Source organism: Dromiciops gliroides, chromosome 3 (genome assembly GCF_019393635.1).
Source record: "Dromiciops gliroides isolate mDroGli1 chromosome 3, mDroGli1.pri, whole genome shotgun sequence".
Taxonomy (NCBI): domain Eukaryota; kingdom Metazoa; phylum Chordata; class Mammalia; order Microbiotheria; family Microbiotheriidae; genus Dromiciops; species Dromiciops gliroides.
Genome location: NC_057863.1, coordinates 33,987,500 through 34,001,831, shown reverse-complemented (window position 1 = coordinate 34,001,831; position 14,332 = coordinate 33,987,500). Strand labels below are relative to the sequence as shown.

General features: G+C 42.9%; 1 protein-coding gene across 3 annotated transcripts in view; it reads right to left on the bottom strand.

Annotated features, from left to right (window-relative positions):
* The window catches only part of ECT2 (epithelial cell transforming 2), a 61,361-nt gene extending 51,439 nt beyond the window's left edge, over positions 1-9,922 (bottom strand). For all 3 annotated transcript variants that reach the window (XM_043995028.1, XM_043995029.1, XM_043995030.1), the window contains exons 1-3: positions 9,863-9,922; positions 3,682-3,836; positions 1,943-2,022 (exon numbers count right to left, since the gene is read on the bottom strand). In XM_043995028.1, the coding sequence (XP_043850963.1) occupies positions 1,943-2,022; positions 3,682-3,811 (210 nt within the window). In that variant the 5' untranslated portion in view covers positions 3,812-3,836; positions 9,863-9,922. The remainder of the gene's footprint in view (positions 1-1,942; positions 2,023-3,681; positions 3,837-9,862) is intronic.
* Between the last annotated feature and the right edge of the window lie 4,410 nt (positions 9,923-14,332).

Genomic DNA, 14,332 nt, shown 5'->3' with positions numbered 1-14,332 from the left:
TGCTGATTAAGCATCAAATCAACTAGTCTGAACATTAATAGAAAATATCATGGAATGAGGAATGACAAATTTTAAAAAGATATGTTAATTATTTCCATGAAAAAAGCCAAATATTATTCTTCAGCACTGATTACTTCTACTATGTTGTTCTGTGCTAACCTAAAAAAAAGTAGTATATAAGCAGCCTTTTGGGAAGCAAACTTTCTTTTTAATTGTAGTAGATGTCAATGCTATAAGTATCTACAACTTTGTCAGTGGGGATGCTTTTTCTACCAACATGGATCCCCACCACTCTTTAACACAGTAGAAATGTTTGAAAGTTACTGTAGGTGAAAAACTCAGCACCCTGCAGTCAAACTGGCGATGAACATTTCTGAACTTAACTAGGCTTGCCTTGGGAAAAGAGGGACTTATTAAAGCATCTCACATGCATCATATCATCTGAGCCTCATAATTGCCCCATTGGGTGAGTTTATTAGTATTACATATATAGATGATGTAACTGAGACTACTGATCTGCTCAGATCACTTAACTAGTATCAGTAGTGAATTCAAGTGTTTCTAATTCCAAGTTCACTACTCTATCCAGTACACTGGGCCTATACTCCAATACTTTCTAGCTTGGTAGGACTAATAGAATCTGCTCTCCATTAGCAGTCTTTTGGGACCCAGGGACACTTCTATCCAACAATGGGGCAGCAGGGGACATATAGTATAATGAAAAACTAAGGCATAGAATAAAATTTAACTAAAAAACAACAAACATTCTAATCAATATTACATATTGGGAACAAAGGAAATGTGAGATGGATCAGTAAAGACTGCCCTTTATCTAAAAAGAAACCAATGTGAACTACTGTGATTACCAAAGTATGAAAAGAAAAGGATTTAAAGAAATGAACACACAAAGACAACCCAAGGGGGTACAGAGGGAGTAACTAATGAGCTGTTATGAGTACTTAGTATGTTGATTTTTTTCTAAAATGTAAACAGTCATAAATGTAGGTTTAATTGGCTTATTAATGTTCAAACTTAAGCATCATAAATTATTTTAAATGAACATATAATGGGATAGATATATTAAAAAACGAATAATCTAGCAAAATAATAATTTGCCACTATATAGAGCACTAAGCAAATTTTCCAGAGACAAGTAAAAAAGGAATGAAGTCTTCATTTCATTGCCAATGTATTTTAAAATGTAGCGTTTTATTTTCCTTTTAAAAAACCCAAACATCTTTGGGCTAGTAAATTTGGTGGTTTGGAAGCTGGTATCGTGTGCATGGACTGGAAAGGCACTTGAATGTCTAGTCTAGAAAATTAGATCTACTTTCATACACTCGTATATCATACTCCCAGTATTTAGCAAAGCTCTTTAATTCTACTTTTGCCAAGATTTCAAAACTTTGGATTTCAAAATCAATGGAAGAAGCTAGTTCAAAGGAAAATATGAGACCTCTACTGAAATGTACTGCTATATCCAAATTTTGCAATAGTAAATTATTTTATAAAAGAAATTTCATCAAATATACCATATACCATAGTGAGGCATTACTAATTGCCAGTTTAAAATGACATATGAAAGCAGCATCCCATATTTCCTATTCAACTAGCTTTAGAATACACCAGATCCACCTCCGTGCCAAATTGAGGTCCGATTATCACAGATTGCAGTAAGATAACCAAGTCAAAGGAAGGATAGCATGCCACATGCAATCAAGATCCCTGACGTACCATGTTAATAATACTTTTTATTAACTTTTCATCCGCTTTTCCAGGGGAACTTTCTTTTATCTTTAAAACTGGGACTTCCATTATTTTAATGGTCTGTGAAAGAGAGACTTGGGCATGAGATAATAAGAACTACCAAACTACAGGCACACATACAAACATAAGCAAAGAACCCATGCGTCTGCAGCTAAGGCCAAACAGTGACTCATACCTTTAAGGCCCTTATAAGTTCTTCTTGTCTTCCAGCTTCTTGAACCAGTATAACTCGAGTTTCAATCTGAGGCATTTCTTCTGTTAAGGGGTAAAAAAATACACCATCAGATATAAATAGTGATACTTATGGTTCCCATCGCTGCTGTGGTGTTATTCAAATATGTCTTGAGTTAACTCAAGGAGCAGTGTCACACCCTCTAAAATGTCTTGATGCCCAAGTTAACGTGTTACGAGATGTAATTTTCATACATGTGCAGAAAACTTATGTTATGAATATATAAGAATCAAGAACCACTCTCTTAGTGACTTAGTGACTAGCCTGTTTAGTGAATACTGAAGTCATAGAACTTCAGAGTTGCTGTTCCTCCTACAAAGATACTTCATCTCCTGATTCCAGGCATTTTTACTGGCTATCTCCCATACCTGGAATTCTTTCTCTCCCAACTTCCCTGGTTTCCTTTAAGTCCCTTTTACAGGAAGCCTTTCCTGGGTCCCCCTGTTTCTAGTATTTTCCTTCTGTTGATTATCTTCCGTTCATCCTTTACATGTCCTGTCTGCAGAGCTGTCTGCATGCTGTCTACCCAACTAGACTGTCAGCTCCTTGAAAGCAGAAACCGTGGCTGGTTTGTTTTGCTTTTTGCCTTTCTTGTATCCCCAGCACATCACACAGTGCCTGGCTTCTAGTAGGTGGCATTTAATAAATAATTGTTAACTGACTGATCTGAGAGATGATCCATTACAACCCGTGTCTGAACAAGAATTCCCTCTCCAATACACCAACAATGTGGTGGATTCCATGACCTGCCTCTCTAGACAGCCCATTCTTTTGTATGGCTCTAATTATATCAAGCCTTAAGCTGTCACTGTGCTACCTGTTCCCCACTGCTCCTAGATCTGCCCTCCAGTATTAAACCTAGCAATTCTAAGCCCTTTTCCCAATGACATTTTGGGCATGGACTCCGCGATCGTGATGCCTTTTCTTTTTTCATCCAAGCTAAATATCTCCATTTCCTTTGGTCAGTCCTCATATGGCAAGATCTTGTAGCCATTCACCATCCTGGCTGCTCCCTCTTGATAAGCTTCAGCCTATCCATGTCCTCTCTAAAATGTGGTGTCCAGAACTGAATACAACACTCCAGCTACGGTGTGACCAGGGCAAGGTATAGCAATACCATCAGCTTCTTGGGACTACAGATCATAATGCTCTTAAAGCAGCCCAAGATGAAATTAGTGTTTTGTACCATTTCACTTAACACCATTTGGGGAAAAAAGTCACCAGGAAAAGAGTAAGAGCAAGCTCTTCTGAACAGAAGACCACGTCGATCCACTTTATGCTCTATTGAATTCTCAAGTATACTGTTACATCAAAGGCCCGCTGTACCTAAATATAAACATAAATTCTAAGTGCCCTCTGTGTAATTTTTTTTCCTAAAAACACAGTCGGGGTCAATAAACATTTACTGATAAGATACCCATTCTTTGGTTGTTATTTTAAAGAGCAGAAAGAGGTTCCACACACCATTTGCTTAATAAAGCAGAAACACAAAATGTCTTAGTTGGCAGAACCTCAGGAGCCATCCAAGCCAACATACATAGGGAAGAGAATCCCCAAAACATTCTAACCTGACAAGCAGTTATCCAGCTTCTGCTGGAAGATCTCCGAAGGAAGGTCCCATTCCACTTTTATTTTTAAAGTGATTATTCAATTTTGAAAACCATGAATTTTTTTATAATTACCTTCAGCATCTGAAACAGATCCAATAAGTCCATTTTCTTTAGAAATTTCAGGAACTTTAGAATCAAAAATAGAGGTATCTGCCAAGAGACTCCTCCCAGCAGTAGATAGTAATATACTATTGTCAGCCATTATTGATTCTTCTCAACTTTTTTACCTAAAAGAACATAAAAGATTTAAATACGGAATAGTAAGATGATTTTTAAATTATTTTTATCCAATCAAGTTTAAGCATTGATTTAGGATTAATTTGTTTCTACCTACAATTTTGTTCTTGTTTGTTTGGTTTTTGAGGGGCAATGAGGGTTAAGTGACCAGGGTCACGCAGCTAGTAAATGTCAAGTGTCAGAAGCAGGATTGGAATTCAGGCCCTCCTGAATCCAGGGCCAGTGCTTTATCCACTGTGCCACCTAGCTGCCCCCTCTACCTACAATTTCTTAAAAAGAATCTTCAATATCTATTAGTATACAAAGTAATCCAATATATCAAGTTACAAGATTAAAATTGAGATTTATGATATTCCTTACTAACATTCAACATAGGGGCAGCTAAGTGGTGTGGTGGGTAAAGCACTGGCCTCAGATTCAGGAGGACCCAAGTTCAAATCTGGCCTCAGACATTTGACACTTACTAGCTGTGTGACCCTGGGCAAGTCACTTAACCCCCATTGCCCTACCAAAAACAACAAAACATTCAATATAAAAACATCAGAACTAAAAATACACAACTAAGTTCAACAAAATGTCAAGAATCTTAAAGATGTTTCCTTCGTAACCCAACCTAGAATATTGAAGAAAATGGATAAATACTAAGATACTCATATATTGCGTTCTCCCATTCTCGATGATATATAATTTCACTCCCAATAATCTAATGTGCTGACAGAAAAAATATAATGACCACTGCTCTTCCTGGTGCTAGTATATGAAGAGAGAACTGGTATTAGAGCCAGGAAGTCCTGGGTTCAAGGCCTTCCTGATACATACTAGCTGTGAAATGTGGGCAAGTCATTTAACCTCACAGTGCCTTGATGAACTCTCTGAGGCCATGAATTGCAACAAAGATGTGTTGGTTGCAGTATTTCCTCAGCCAGTGAAATCACAAGTTCAATTTTCATCCTATACATCTTCAGTTTCAGGCATTATATGGAGGCTGTAAAGATAAATTAGATGATTTCCATGATCACAGATTCAGACCTGGAAATCACCTCAGAGGTCCTATGGTCCAGGCCCCTCTCACTTGACAGAGAAGGAAGAAGGAAACAGGAATAACCCCTCCTTTAACAGTAACTAGATGAGGCAAGACTGAGACCAGTCTTCTGACTCCAAACCCTCTTCTCTCTCTATACCCACTCTTGGTGACCTCACCTCCCATGGATTCCATTATCTCGATAAAGATGAGACACATCCATTGAACACGTTCAGCTCTCTAATAATACAGCTACCTCTCACCTTTCACCTGGACTACTGGAATAGCCTAACTTAGCTGTTCTCAAAGATTTTTGGTCCCTTTACACTCAAACATTACTGAGGATCCCAAAGAGGATTATGTAGGTTAAATCTATCCATATTTACTGATAAAAATCTGTTAGAAATTAAAACTATGGGGCAGCTAGGTGGCACAGTGGATAGAGCACTGGCCCTGGAGTCAGGAGGACCTGAGTGTCTGAGTTCAAATCCAGCCTCAGACACTTAACATTTACTAGCTTTGTGACCCTGGGCAAGTCACTTAACCCCAACTGCCTCACCTTAAAAAAAGAAAAAAGAAATTAAAACTGATACATTTTTTAAATATTTACTAATTCATTTAAAAATATTTGCAAGCCCACTACATGGTAACATAAATAATATTCTTATGAAAAATAACTGTTCCCAAAAAATAGTGATAAAAGTAAGACTGTTGTAATGATTTCTGCAAATCTCTTTAATGACTGGCTTAATTGAAAACAGCTGGATTCTCACATAGATTTCTGCATTCAACCTATTGTGATTCTTGGTTGAAGTATATTAAGAAAATCTGGCCTCACACAGATATGTAATTAGAAAAGGGATATGTATTTTAAAAGGCAAATAACAACTTAGTATGACTATGAAAAGTTTTGACCTTGCAGACCAGGTCCATGCACCACAATTTGGGAAGCACTAGTCTGTCATCTTCCTGCCTCTCCCATCCAACTCTCCATAGAGCCTCCAAAGTGATTTTTCTAAAGCCTAGGTGTAACCATGTTACCTTCCTGCTCAATAAACTCCAAATACAACCTCTCTGTTTAGCATTGGCTCCAACCAACCCCTTTTCCAGGCAAATTTATCCAAAGTGGCTTGTTGCTGTTCTTCCCACACGGCACGACATTAGCCCAGTGTGTGCCTGTGCACTGGCTGTCCCCATTCCTGGGAATCCTTTCTCACCTCTACCTCTGAAATTGCTGAGTTTCCTTTAAGACTTAAGTTGAAGTGCCATGTTCTACATGAAAACTTCCTGGATTCCCCTCAGCCCCCAAGTTGTTAGTCCACTCTCTCCCCAAAAACCCTTACATTTGCTTTGTGTGTTTTGTGTATGTACTACTATGTCTAGGCTTTCTCTCCCTTTGGAGCAGATGCTGTCTCACTTATCTTTGTCCTCCCAGTATCTTAGCATAGTGCCTGGTACCCAGTAGGCTCTTCCCAAATGCTTGCTGATTGATATACTGTCCGCTCAACAGACTGTCCCCACCTGGAGGACAGAGACTGTTTCCTATTTGCCTTTACATTGACAGGGCCAAACTTAATCTCTGATTGATCTGAATCAAGACTTCTTCTGACTGAATCACAATTCCACTTGAAAACTTGAAGACATAGGACTTTTTTTTTTTTCCTGTTCAGATGAAGCAGGAAAATCCTGCTGCTAAGGGAAACCATTGAGCGCTCCTCTCCTGAAAGGGTTTGAAGAAGGACAAGTTTGCACAGGTTAGTCTTGGCATCAGCCTGCAAACAGTCTATTTCTAGGATGGTGTGAGTTTGAAGGGAGAGAGAGGGAGTTGAACGAGATGGAAAACAGCTTCCCAACTGGGCTTCTGCCAGGCCTTGTTCACACTTAGGTGTCTCATTTTGTTCAAAAGTGAATTCTGTGGGGCAGCTGGGTGGTCAAGTGGATAAAGCACTAGCCCTGGATTCAGGAGGACCTGAGTTCAAATCCAACCTCAGACACTTGACACTTACTAGCTGTATGACCCTGGGCAAGTCACTTAACCCCAATTGCCTCACAAAAAGAAACAAGAAAAAAGAAAAAGTGAATTCTATGTAAATACTGGAAGTTCTAATTTTTCTCAGTTTGCATATTGTTGCTATACTCATTCTTGCTACCGAATTAAAATTCCTAATGACAGAATTAGTGTCTACATTTTCCCCCAAAAGCACTCAAATAATTGTCAAGATGTCAAATGTAATAAAACACTTGTTTCCTGATGGTCTGAGACATTCAAACAAGTATTAAGCTTTCGTGCACATATTTTTATGTTTATTAAATAAAATTACACGTTAACAGTAACTTAATCAACTGAGGATAAGGTATATGATAAACCTCCAAAAAAATCTTAATTATGGGATAGACCATCAAATCATTTCCATTTATTCAAGAGGAGCTCTTAAAGCCCCTGAGGCAAGAACTCCTAAAATGATAATGGGTAATAAACCTCTACAAACTACATTTATTGGGCTCTAGTCACTACAGAATTTTTAGTGGAGTTCTAAGGTAAAAAGAATGTCACTTCAGAGAAGTTTTCTTCTAGGGAAAATTTTCTTGACCAACTTTTTAAAGAAACATGAACCATTCAAATCATTTTCAAGGATCCAGACCTCTTCCCCTCCTCCAGGCCTTCCCTCTCCTTAATGCTGTTCTAATTCCAGTATAGGAAAAGAAAAAGTGGGTTTTGGATTTTTTAAGTTTTAGACATACTTTACACTCCTTAGTATCTCTTTAAAACTAATAAAGAAAAATGTAAACTTAAAAGAGTATGACTTACCTTAAAACTAAGGTTTCAGAAAAAGAAATGAGTCTGAATGCATATTGAAGCATACTATTTTCACTTTTGCTGCTTTTTTGTATATTCTTTCTTGTGTTTTTTCCCCCTTTGTTCTGATTCTTCTCTTACAGCTTGACTAATGTGGAAATATGCTTAACAGGTTTGTAATGTATAACCTATATCAGATTGCTTAATGGCTTGGGGAGGGAAGGGAGGGTAGGAAAAAAATTTAGAACTCTAAATCTTACAAAAAATGAATGTTGAAAAACATCTTTACATGGAATTGTAAAATATTTTAAAATAAAAATTTTAAAAAAACAAACACTAAGTTTTCCCTAATTGTACCATACTAAATCAGCCCTTTCAAGATATTCCAAAGCCAATTTCTGTCTCATGAGAAGTGACAGAACTATGATTAATGCTAAATAATAAACAAGATCCAAAGGTTCTTTGGGGAGTCAGGAGTTAAATCAAAACTATCATTTCCACTCATTCATTTAACAAAGAATTTGTTAAGTGTTTACTGTGGCTGGCACAGAGTAGGTATTTGGGATACAAAAAGATTATAGAGCTGTCATCAAGGAATTTACACTCAGTTTCATAGTGGTACACAGTATCCTTCTGCTGCTCCTCAAAACATATTTTGTAATTTACTTACATAAAGCTCACATATCAGTTCTTAGCTAGGCAAGTCCTCACTAGCTAGTCTGATTAAAGATAAAAGGCAGCAATCACTTTCTAAACCAAATAGAATCTGTCATAAAAGAAAAAGCCCTCTTCTTTAGATTTCCCTTCTAGGGGGCTCTTGAAAGGAATTCCCTCCCAAGCAGGACTGAAGTAGAAGATCTGGGAGTAGCTCAGATCGGAGTAATAATAGTGATAACTTACACTTCTATAAAGTTTCAAGATTGGCGACACACTTAGGAGCTGGAAGGGACCCCAGCGGCGCCGCTACTCGAGCAAGAACACCCCGTACCCCGCAAGGGACGAGCCAGCCTTTGCTGGGCCGGCTTGGCTGGGGCCAGCGCGTTTCACTTTGCAAAGTTCCAACCGCTGGCGGGGTTTTCCTTGCCCTGCTGCTAGTTTCCGACAAGTCCGGATCCTCCGACCCCTCATCAGCTCCCCCCACGTCCTCCCGGTCCCCTCAATGCATCGTCAGGTAGCACCCCCTCCTAGCCACTTTCGAGCCCGCCAACGTCCTGCCCTAAATGTAGCCATAAGTGAACTCCGGTTCTGGGGTTCCGTCCTCCCCAAGGGGCCCAGACGCCTCAAGCCCCTCCCGGCCTAAAGCTCGGACCCCCGCCCGCCTAGAGCGGGGGTGCTCCTTCCCGGCCCCATCAGCCTTCACAATCAACCTGCCCGGGGTCCCGCGGTGAGCAAACCAGGACCGAGAGCCTGGGGCTCGCAGGGGTCCCTGGGCCGGAGCCCGGGGGGCTGGGCTGTTACCCCGAGATCTAAGCCGACATCATTAAGCGCTTGCTCTGTATGCAGGAGGCGCTTAATAAGTGTTCGTCGGCTTTATGCGATGGGAGGAAAATACCCCTGTTTTTTCCTTGTGAGTGAGTGTCGGAGCGGGAGGGACTGACCCCACCCCCCGGGGCACCCCATCCTTTCCCTGGATTTGGGGTCCCAGGAGGCCGCTCGGGCTCCCGGGGGCGCGGACCTGGAGGAGCCTCAGATCTCCAGGCGGTGAGCACTTATTAAGCGCCTACTATGTGCCGAGCGCTGCTGGCCCAGAGACGTGAAGGGACTCGCGTACCCAAGGCCTGGGAGCCTCTCCGCCTCCCCGGGCCTCAGTTTCCCCGCCGCGGAAATGGGGGTGGGTGTGGCCGGCATCCAGTCGGCCGAGCGCTCTGCCCCACACCCACTCGCGGCCGCCGCCCACCCCCGGCGCTTCACGAGGGCCTTCAGCGGCGGGAGGGGTGCTGAGCCCCTATTACAAAAGGGGAGACTGAGGCTCGGCGGGGTGAAGGGTCAGGGAGGAGCGCCCGGCCCCGCGGGGAGAGGAGGGCGGTGCCCCCCGGCCCCAGATCCTCCCGCGCCCCACAGCGCCGGGCCCCGCGCTAGCACGGGCCGAGGCGGGAGCGCGGGGCGCTGGAGGGGCGCAGAGCGGGGCCCCCCGCGCCTACCCGCCCCGCCGGCCCGGCCCCGGAATACCCCGGGCCCCGCAGCAGCAGCCTCCTCACCCGATGTCACAGTCGGTCAGACCTCCACTGCCTCCAGCCGCATCCGCCATTCCCCGCCGGCCGCGGCCGCCGCCGATTCAAAAGTGAGCGGCTCCTTCTAAGGGCCTCGTCCATTGGTTCGGGCGAGGCGCACGTGTTGTTAATTCTCTTCCCATTGGTCCGCGAGACCGAGGCGGGAGGCCGGCCTGTGATTGGGTGCCGTCGCTCCACCTGTTTCTTCCCTCCCTCCTTCTTTTGCTCAGCCGCCGAGGGTGCAGCCTGATTGGCTGTGCGTGCTTTTCAAATTGGCCCAACGGCTCCGGACGTCAGAGGCCGGGGAGGAGAAATGCCCGGATGTGGCCGCCCCTTCCCCCAGGACAGCAGGTGCGCCTGGCGCAGCGGTGGCTGCGGCCTCCCGCATCCCACTTCCGGGAGACGGTGGCCAGCCGGGAGAGATCTGCGCAGGCGCGGAGGGTCGGAATGCCGTACCGTCTCCTCTCCCGGGGCTCCAGGTGCAGACAGGCGGCGCTGCTTGGCAGGGGCAGGCTCTGGGCCTTTGGCCGTGCCCCGGGAGAAATGGGCTTCCGACCCTCGCGCCCCTGCCGTGTCTCACACGTCTCACCTGCCCTAGGGAGCCAGGGAAGGCGACCAGAACCAAAGAGCAGTGGGAACGTGGGGACTTAGAACATCAGAGCACAGAGAACCTGGGGGTCTGGAACCTAAGAGCAGGCAGAATGTAGGGGCCTAGAACATCAGGGAAGAGAGAATATGGGGGCCTAGAACATCAGAGTATAATGGGGGGAAATGGGGTACGGGTTGGGTTGAACCTGGGGACCTGGAACCTAAGAGCAGAGAGAACTACGTCAGAGCAGTAGGAATGTGGGGAACCTGGAATGTCAGAGCAGAGAGAACTAGGAGCCTGGAACATCAGAACTGTAGGAATGTGAAGACCTAGAACACCAGAGCAAAGAATATGGGGCCCAGAACGCCAGAGCAGCCGCAGTGTGGGGGCTGGGAATGTCAGAGCCTCAAAGACCTGTAAAAGCCCAGCAGTTGGGGGCGGGTTGGGGGCGGGCAAAGGCCGGGTGGGGGTGGGGCTCTCTGGCCTCTGAGGTCCCCTTCAGCTCTGTGACTCAGTGATCAGAGCTTCACATCAGAACGAGGGATCTGACAAGTACGGGGATGGCATGAATGCTACAGGTGGGGGACCAGGTTGGAAGGTTATTGCAAAAGTGCCAGTGAAGAGGAGAAAGGGGACACATGACAGAGTCGGTACCCAAGGAGGACTGACAGGAACCTGGTGAGGGAGAGGGAGGAGTGGGTGAGACCAGGGTTTCACCTCAAAGTAATTTGTGGGGAACAGTGATGATAAGGAAGTCGGGAGGAAGAGCAGGTTTAGTGGGAAAGATGAATTCGGTTTTAGACAGGTTGGGATCGCCCCTCAGTCTTCCACATCTATATCTGCAATTCACTGAATCTGGGGAAATGTCAGTTTTTAGATTCATATCTTGATGGTGATACTGAGTCAGCCACCCTAAATACTTCTTGACATTGCTGTTGCTTCATCAGTGTCATTTGTAATCCTTTAACTTTGCAATAAAATAATAATTGCTAGCATTTATATGGTGCTTAATAGGAGCCAGGTACTGTGCTAAATGCTTTAAAATTATCTCATGTGATCTCCTGGGAGGGAGGTGTTATTATGCCCACTTTACAATTAAAGAAAGTGAGGCAAGTTGTGACTTTCCCAGAGTCATACAGCTAGTAAGTGAGGCAGGATTTCAATTCCAGTCTTGCTGACTGTAGTCTCAACGTTCTGTACATTGGTCACCTACAGGCATCTCCCTAATTCTAAAAACATTAAGTTCGGTGGGATTTTTGTGTTAAGGCAGAACCCTGGAACCTTTAACAATTATGCTTTTCATTTTGTCTTTGTGTCCCCGGTGCATCTCATATATCAGGGACCTAATAAATGCTCATTGGATTGAATGATACTGTGAGCTCCTAAACAGCAGGCATTGTCTTGCTTTTTTTTTTCTTTCTACTTGTATCCCCTGTGCTCTGCACAAGTTTTTAGAACACAGTAAGTGCTTAGTAAAAGATTTATTCATTGATAGAAAGGTAGAGTCGTGCCCTCAGAATCCACCCAAAAGAGGAGCACTCCCCAGAAGAGATTGGGAGGGGGGGGGCCAATTCAGAAGAGGACCTCCAGTCAGAAGAGCAACCCCACCCTCAAATTCACACCCTTTACTAGATCCACATTGGGCATTGACTTACTTAGCTGCTTCCAGGATAGATAGAGATTGTTGTTTTCCTCTTTGTGCCTAGAACAGTGTCTCCTACATATAGCACATGTGGAATAAATGCAAAATGAGTTGAACGAAGGTGATTTTTCATCATATGCTTAGAAATAAAATTGCTGACTGAAAAATGTTTACACAGCAAACTTGGTCATTTATTTTCTCTCCTCTAAACACCAACAGGATCACTACTACATACAATTTATCAAATGCTTGGTCTCTGAATCCTGCACTAGGGACTGTGGAGAGACTTAATAAGATCTAATCCTATTTCCTAATAAAGGGACGCAACCGGAGCCACATAGTTAATAACGTGTCTGTGATGAGATTTGAACCCAGGTCTTCCTGATTCCAAATCCAGTGACCTGTCTGCCATCCTTCTGGTCATCAATACCTTTATCAAGTGTTACTGTTTAAATGTCCATAGCTTTAGAGTTTGAAGGGACCTCAGAAACTGCTTTGTCCAAACCCTTCATTTACAGAGGAGTTTGCCCAGGAGCTTAAAAACCTAAGCTTCTTTACCTTTAAAAAAAAAATGCTTTGCTATGCCCAGAATTTGCTGATTAAAATGTTTGCTTTTCAAGCTAGTTGTAATAAGGTGGCTTTTTCTAAACTATCTGCTCTGTACAATTACCTTAAAACAGTAGGGCCTATTTTATACACATCAGCAGTCAATAATTAGGCTATGAATCATTGCTCCATTCAAGGGAATCATTGGGATATAAATCAATTTATACAGCCTGATTAGATTACACAAATCCAACACTTAAAGTTGTATTTGGGCAAATAGGATTAGTTTTCCTTGAAATGGTAGGGAAGTTCTGCTTTTGTTGAATTATTGAATTTGACAGTGAGTCCAGAGCACATTATTCCCATTTATTTAATTCACAAATTTTTTCAAAGCAAAAAGGACATTGGGGATCCTGCAGACCAGCCTCGTTCATTTTCCAGATGAGGAAAGTCAAACCCAAATTGAGGAAGGGACTTGCCCATGTTACAGCTAGTTAGTGACAGAGCTGGAAGGTCTGGTTTCCTAGCATCATGAATTCTGTTAATTAGCTAGTTTATCAGCTAAATATAGCAATTTAATTGAGGCTATTTTTAAAAGCACCAAGATTTTTACCCTTGCTAAATGCGCATTTGATTTTGTGGATAATAAACACTGTTTCCTGATGTAACCTTAATTGTGAAATGACAGATATAATACCATAAGTGTCTTTTATCCAAAGATAGAAACATGCTACTAACATCCTTGTATTCAGCCACATGATTCTATATCATTTCTGTAACTGGCTCATCCTAAAGTATTTAAAGTATTAAAGTTTTCCCATTTTTGAAATGAGAATATGAAAGGCAGGTAGCTGTAAGGTGGTTGGTAGATAGCCAGGAGACACTTAATCTCTGTACCCTAGGCAATGCTCTGTCAATTGTAAAGCAGCTGCTGATCTCTATGGAAAATGGGATTACCTCACCAGGCATAAGGAAATCACAGATTTTTTTTTTAATCATTTATATCTAAGATGAATATTGGGCATTCTAAGAAGCTTCCACAGTACTAATTGATTTCAGAATTGAGATCAGCAGAGGCTCTCAAATCTAAATGTCATACGATCAACTCTCATAGAATTGTAGCCTTAAAGATGGAAAGGGGTTTTTAGATCATGAAGTCCAAACTCTTCATTATACAGATTAGGAAACTGAGGCACAGAGGTTAAGTGACTCAACCAGGTCAAATAGCTAATAAGTGTCTTCCTGATTCCAAGGACAGTGACCATGGCAGCCTTCTGGTCATCAACATATTCAGCAAGTGTTACTGTTTAGATTTTCATAGCTTAGAGCTTGAAGAGACCTCAGAAGTCATTTTGTCAAAGCCCCTCATTTTACAGAGGAGAAAACTTAAGGCCCAAATTGATTAAGGGACCTGCCAATGTCACACAGGTAAGAAATGACAGAATGGAGCCTCTGGGTGGTGCAGTGGAGTCAGGCAGATCTGGGTTCAAATGTGGTGTGACCCTAGGCAAGTCACTTAACCCTCATTGCCTGTGTGGGGGAAAAAAAAAATGGCAGAACAAGGATGAACCCAGGTGCTCAGCCTCTAAATCCACTCCTCTTCCACTGAATCTCACTGATATTAGCACACCCCGAGAGAGTCTTTTTTTGCCCCAGTAAGACTGTGGTGAGGTCTCTGCTG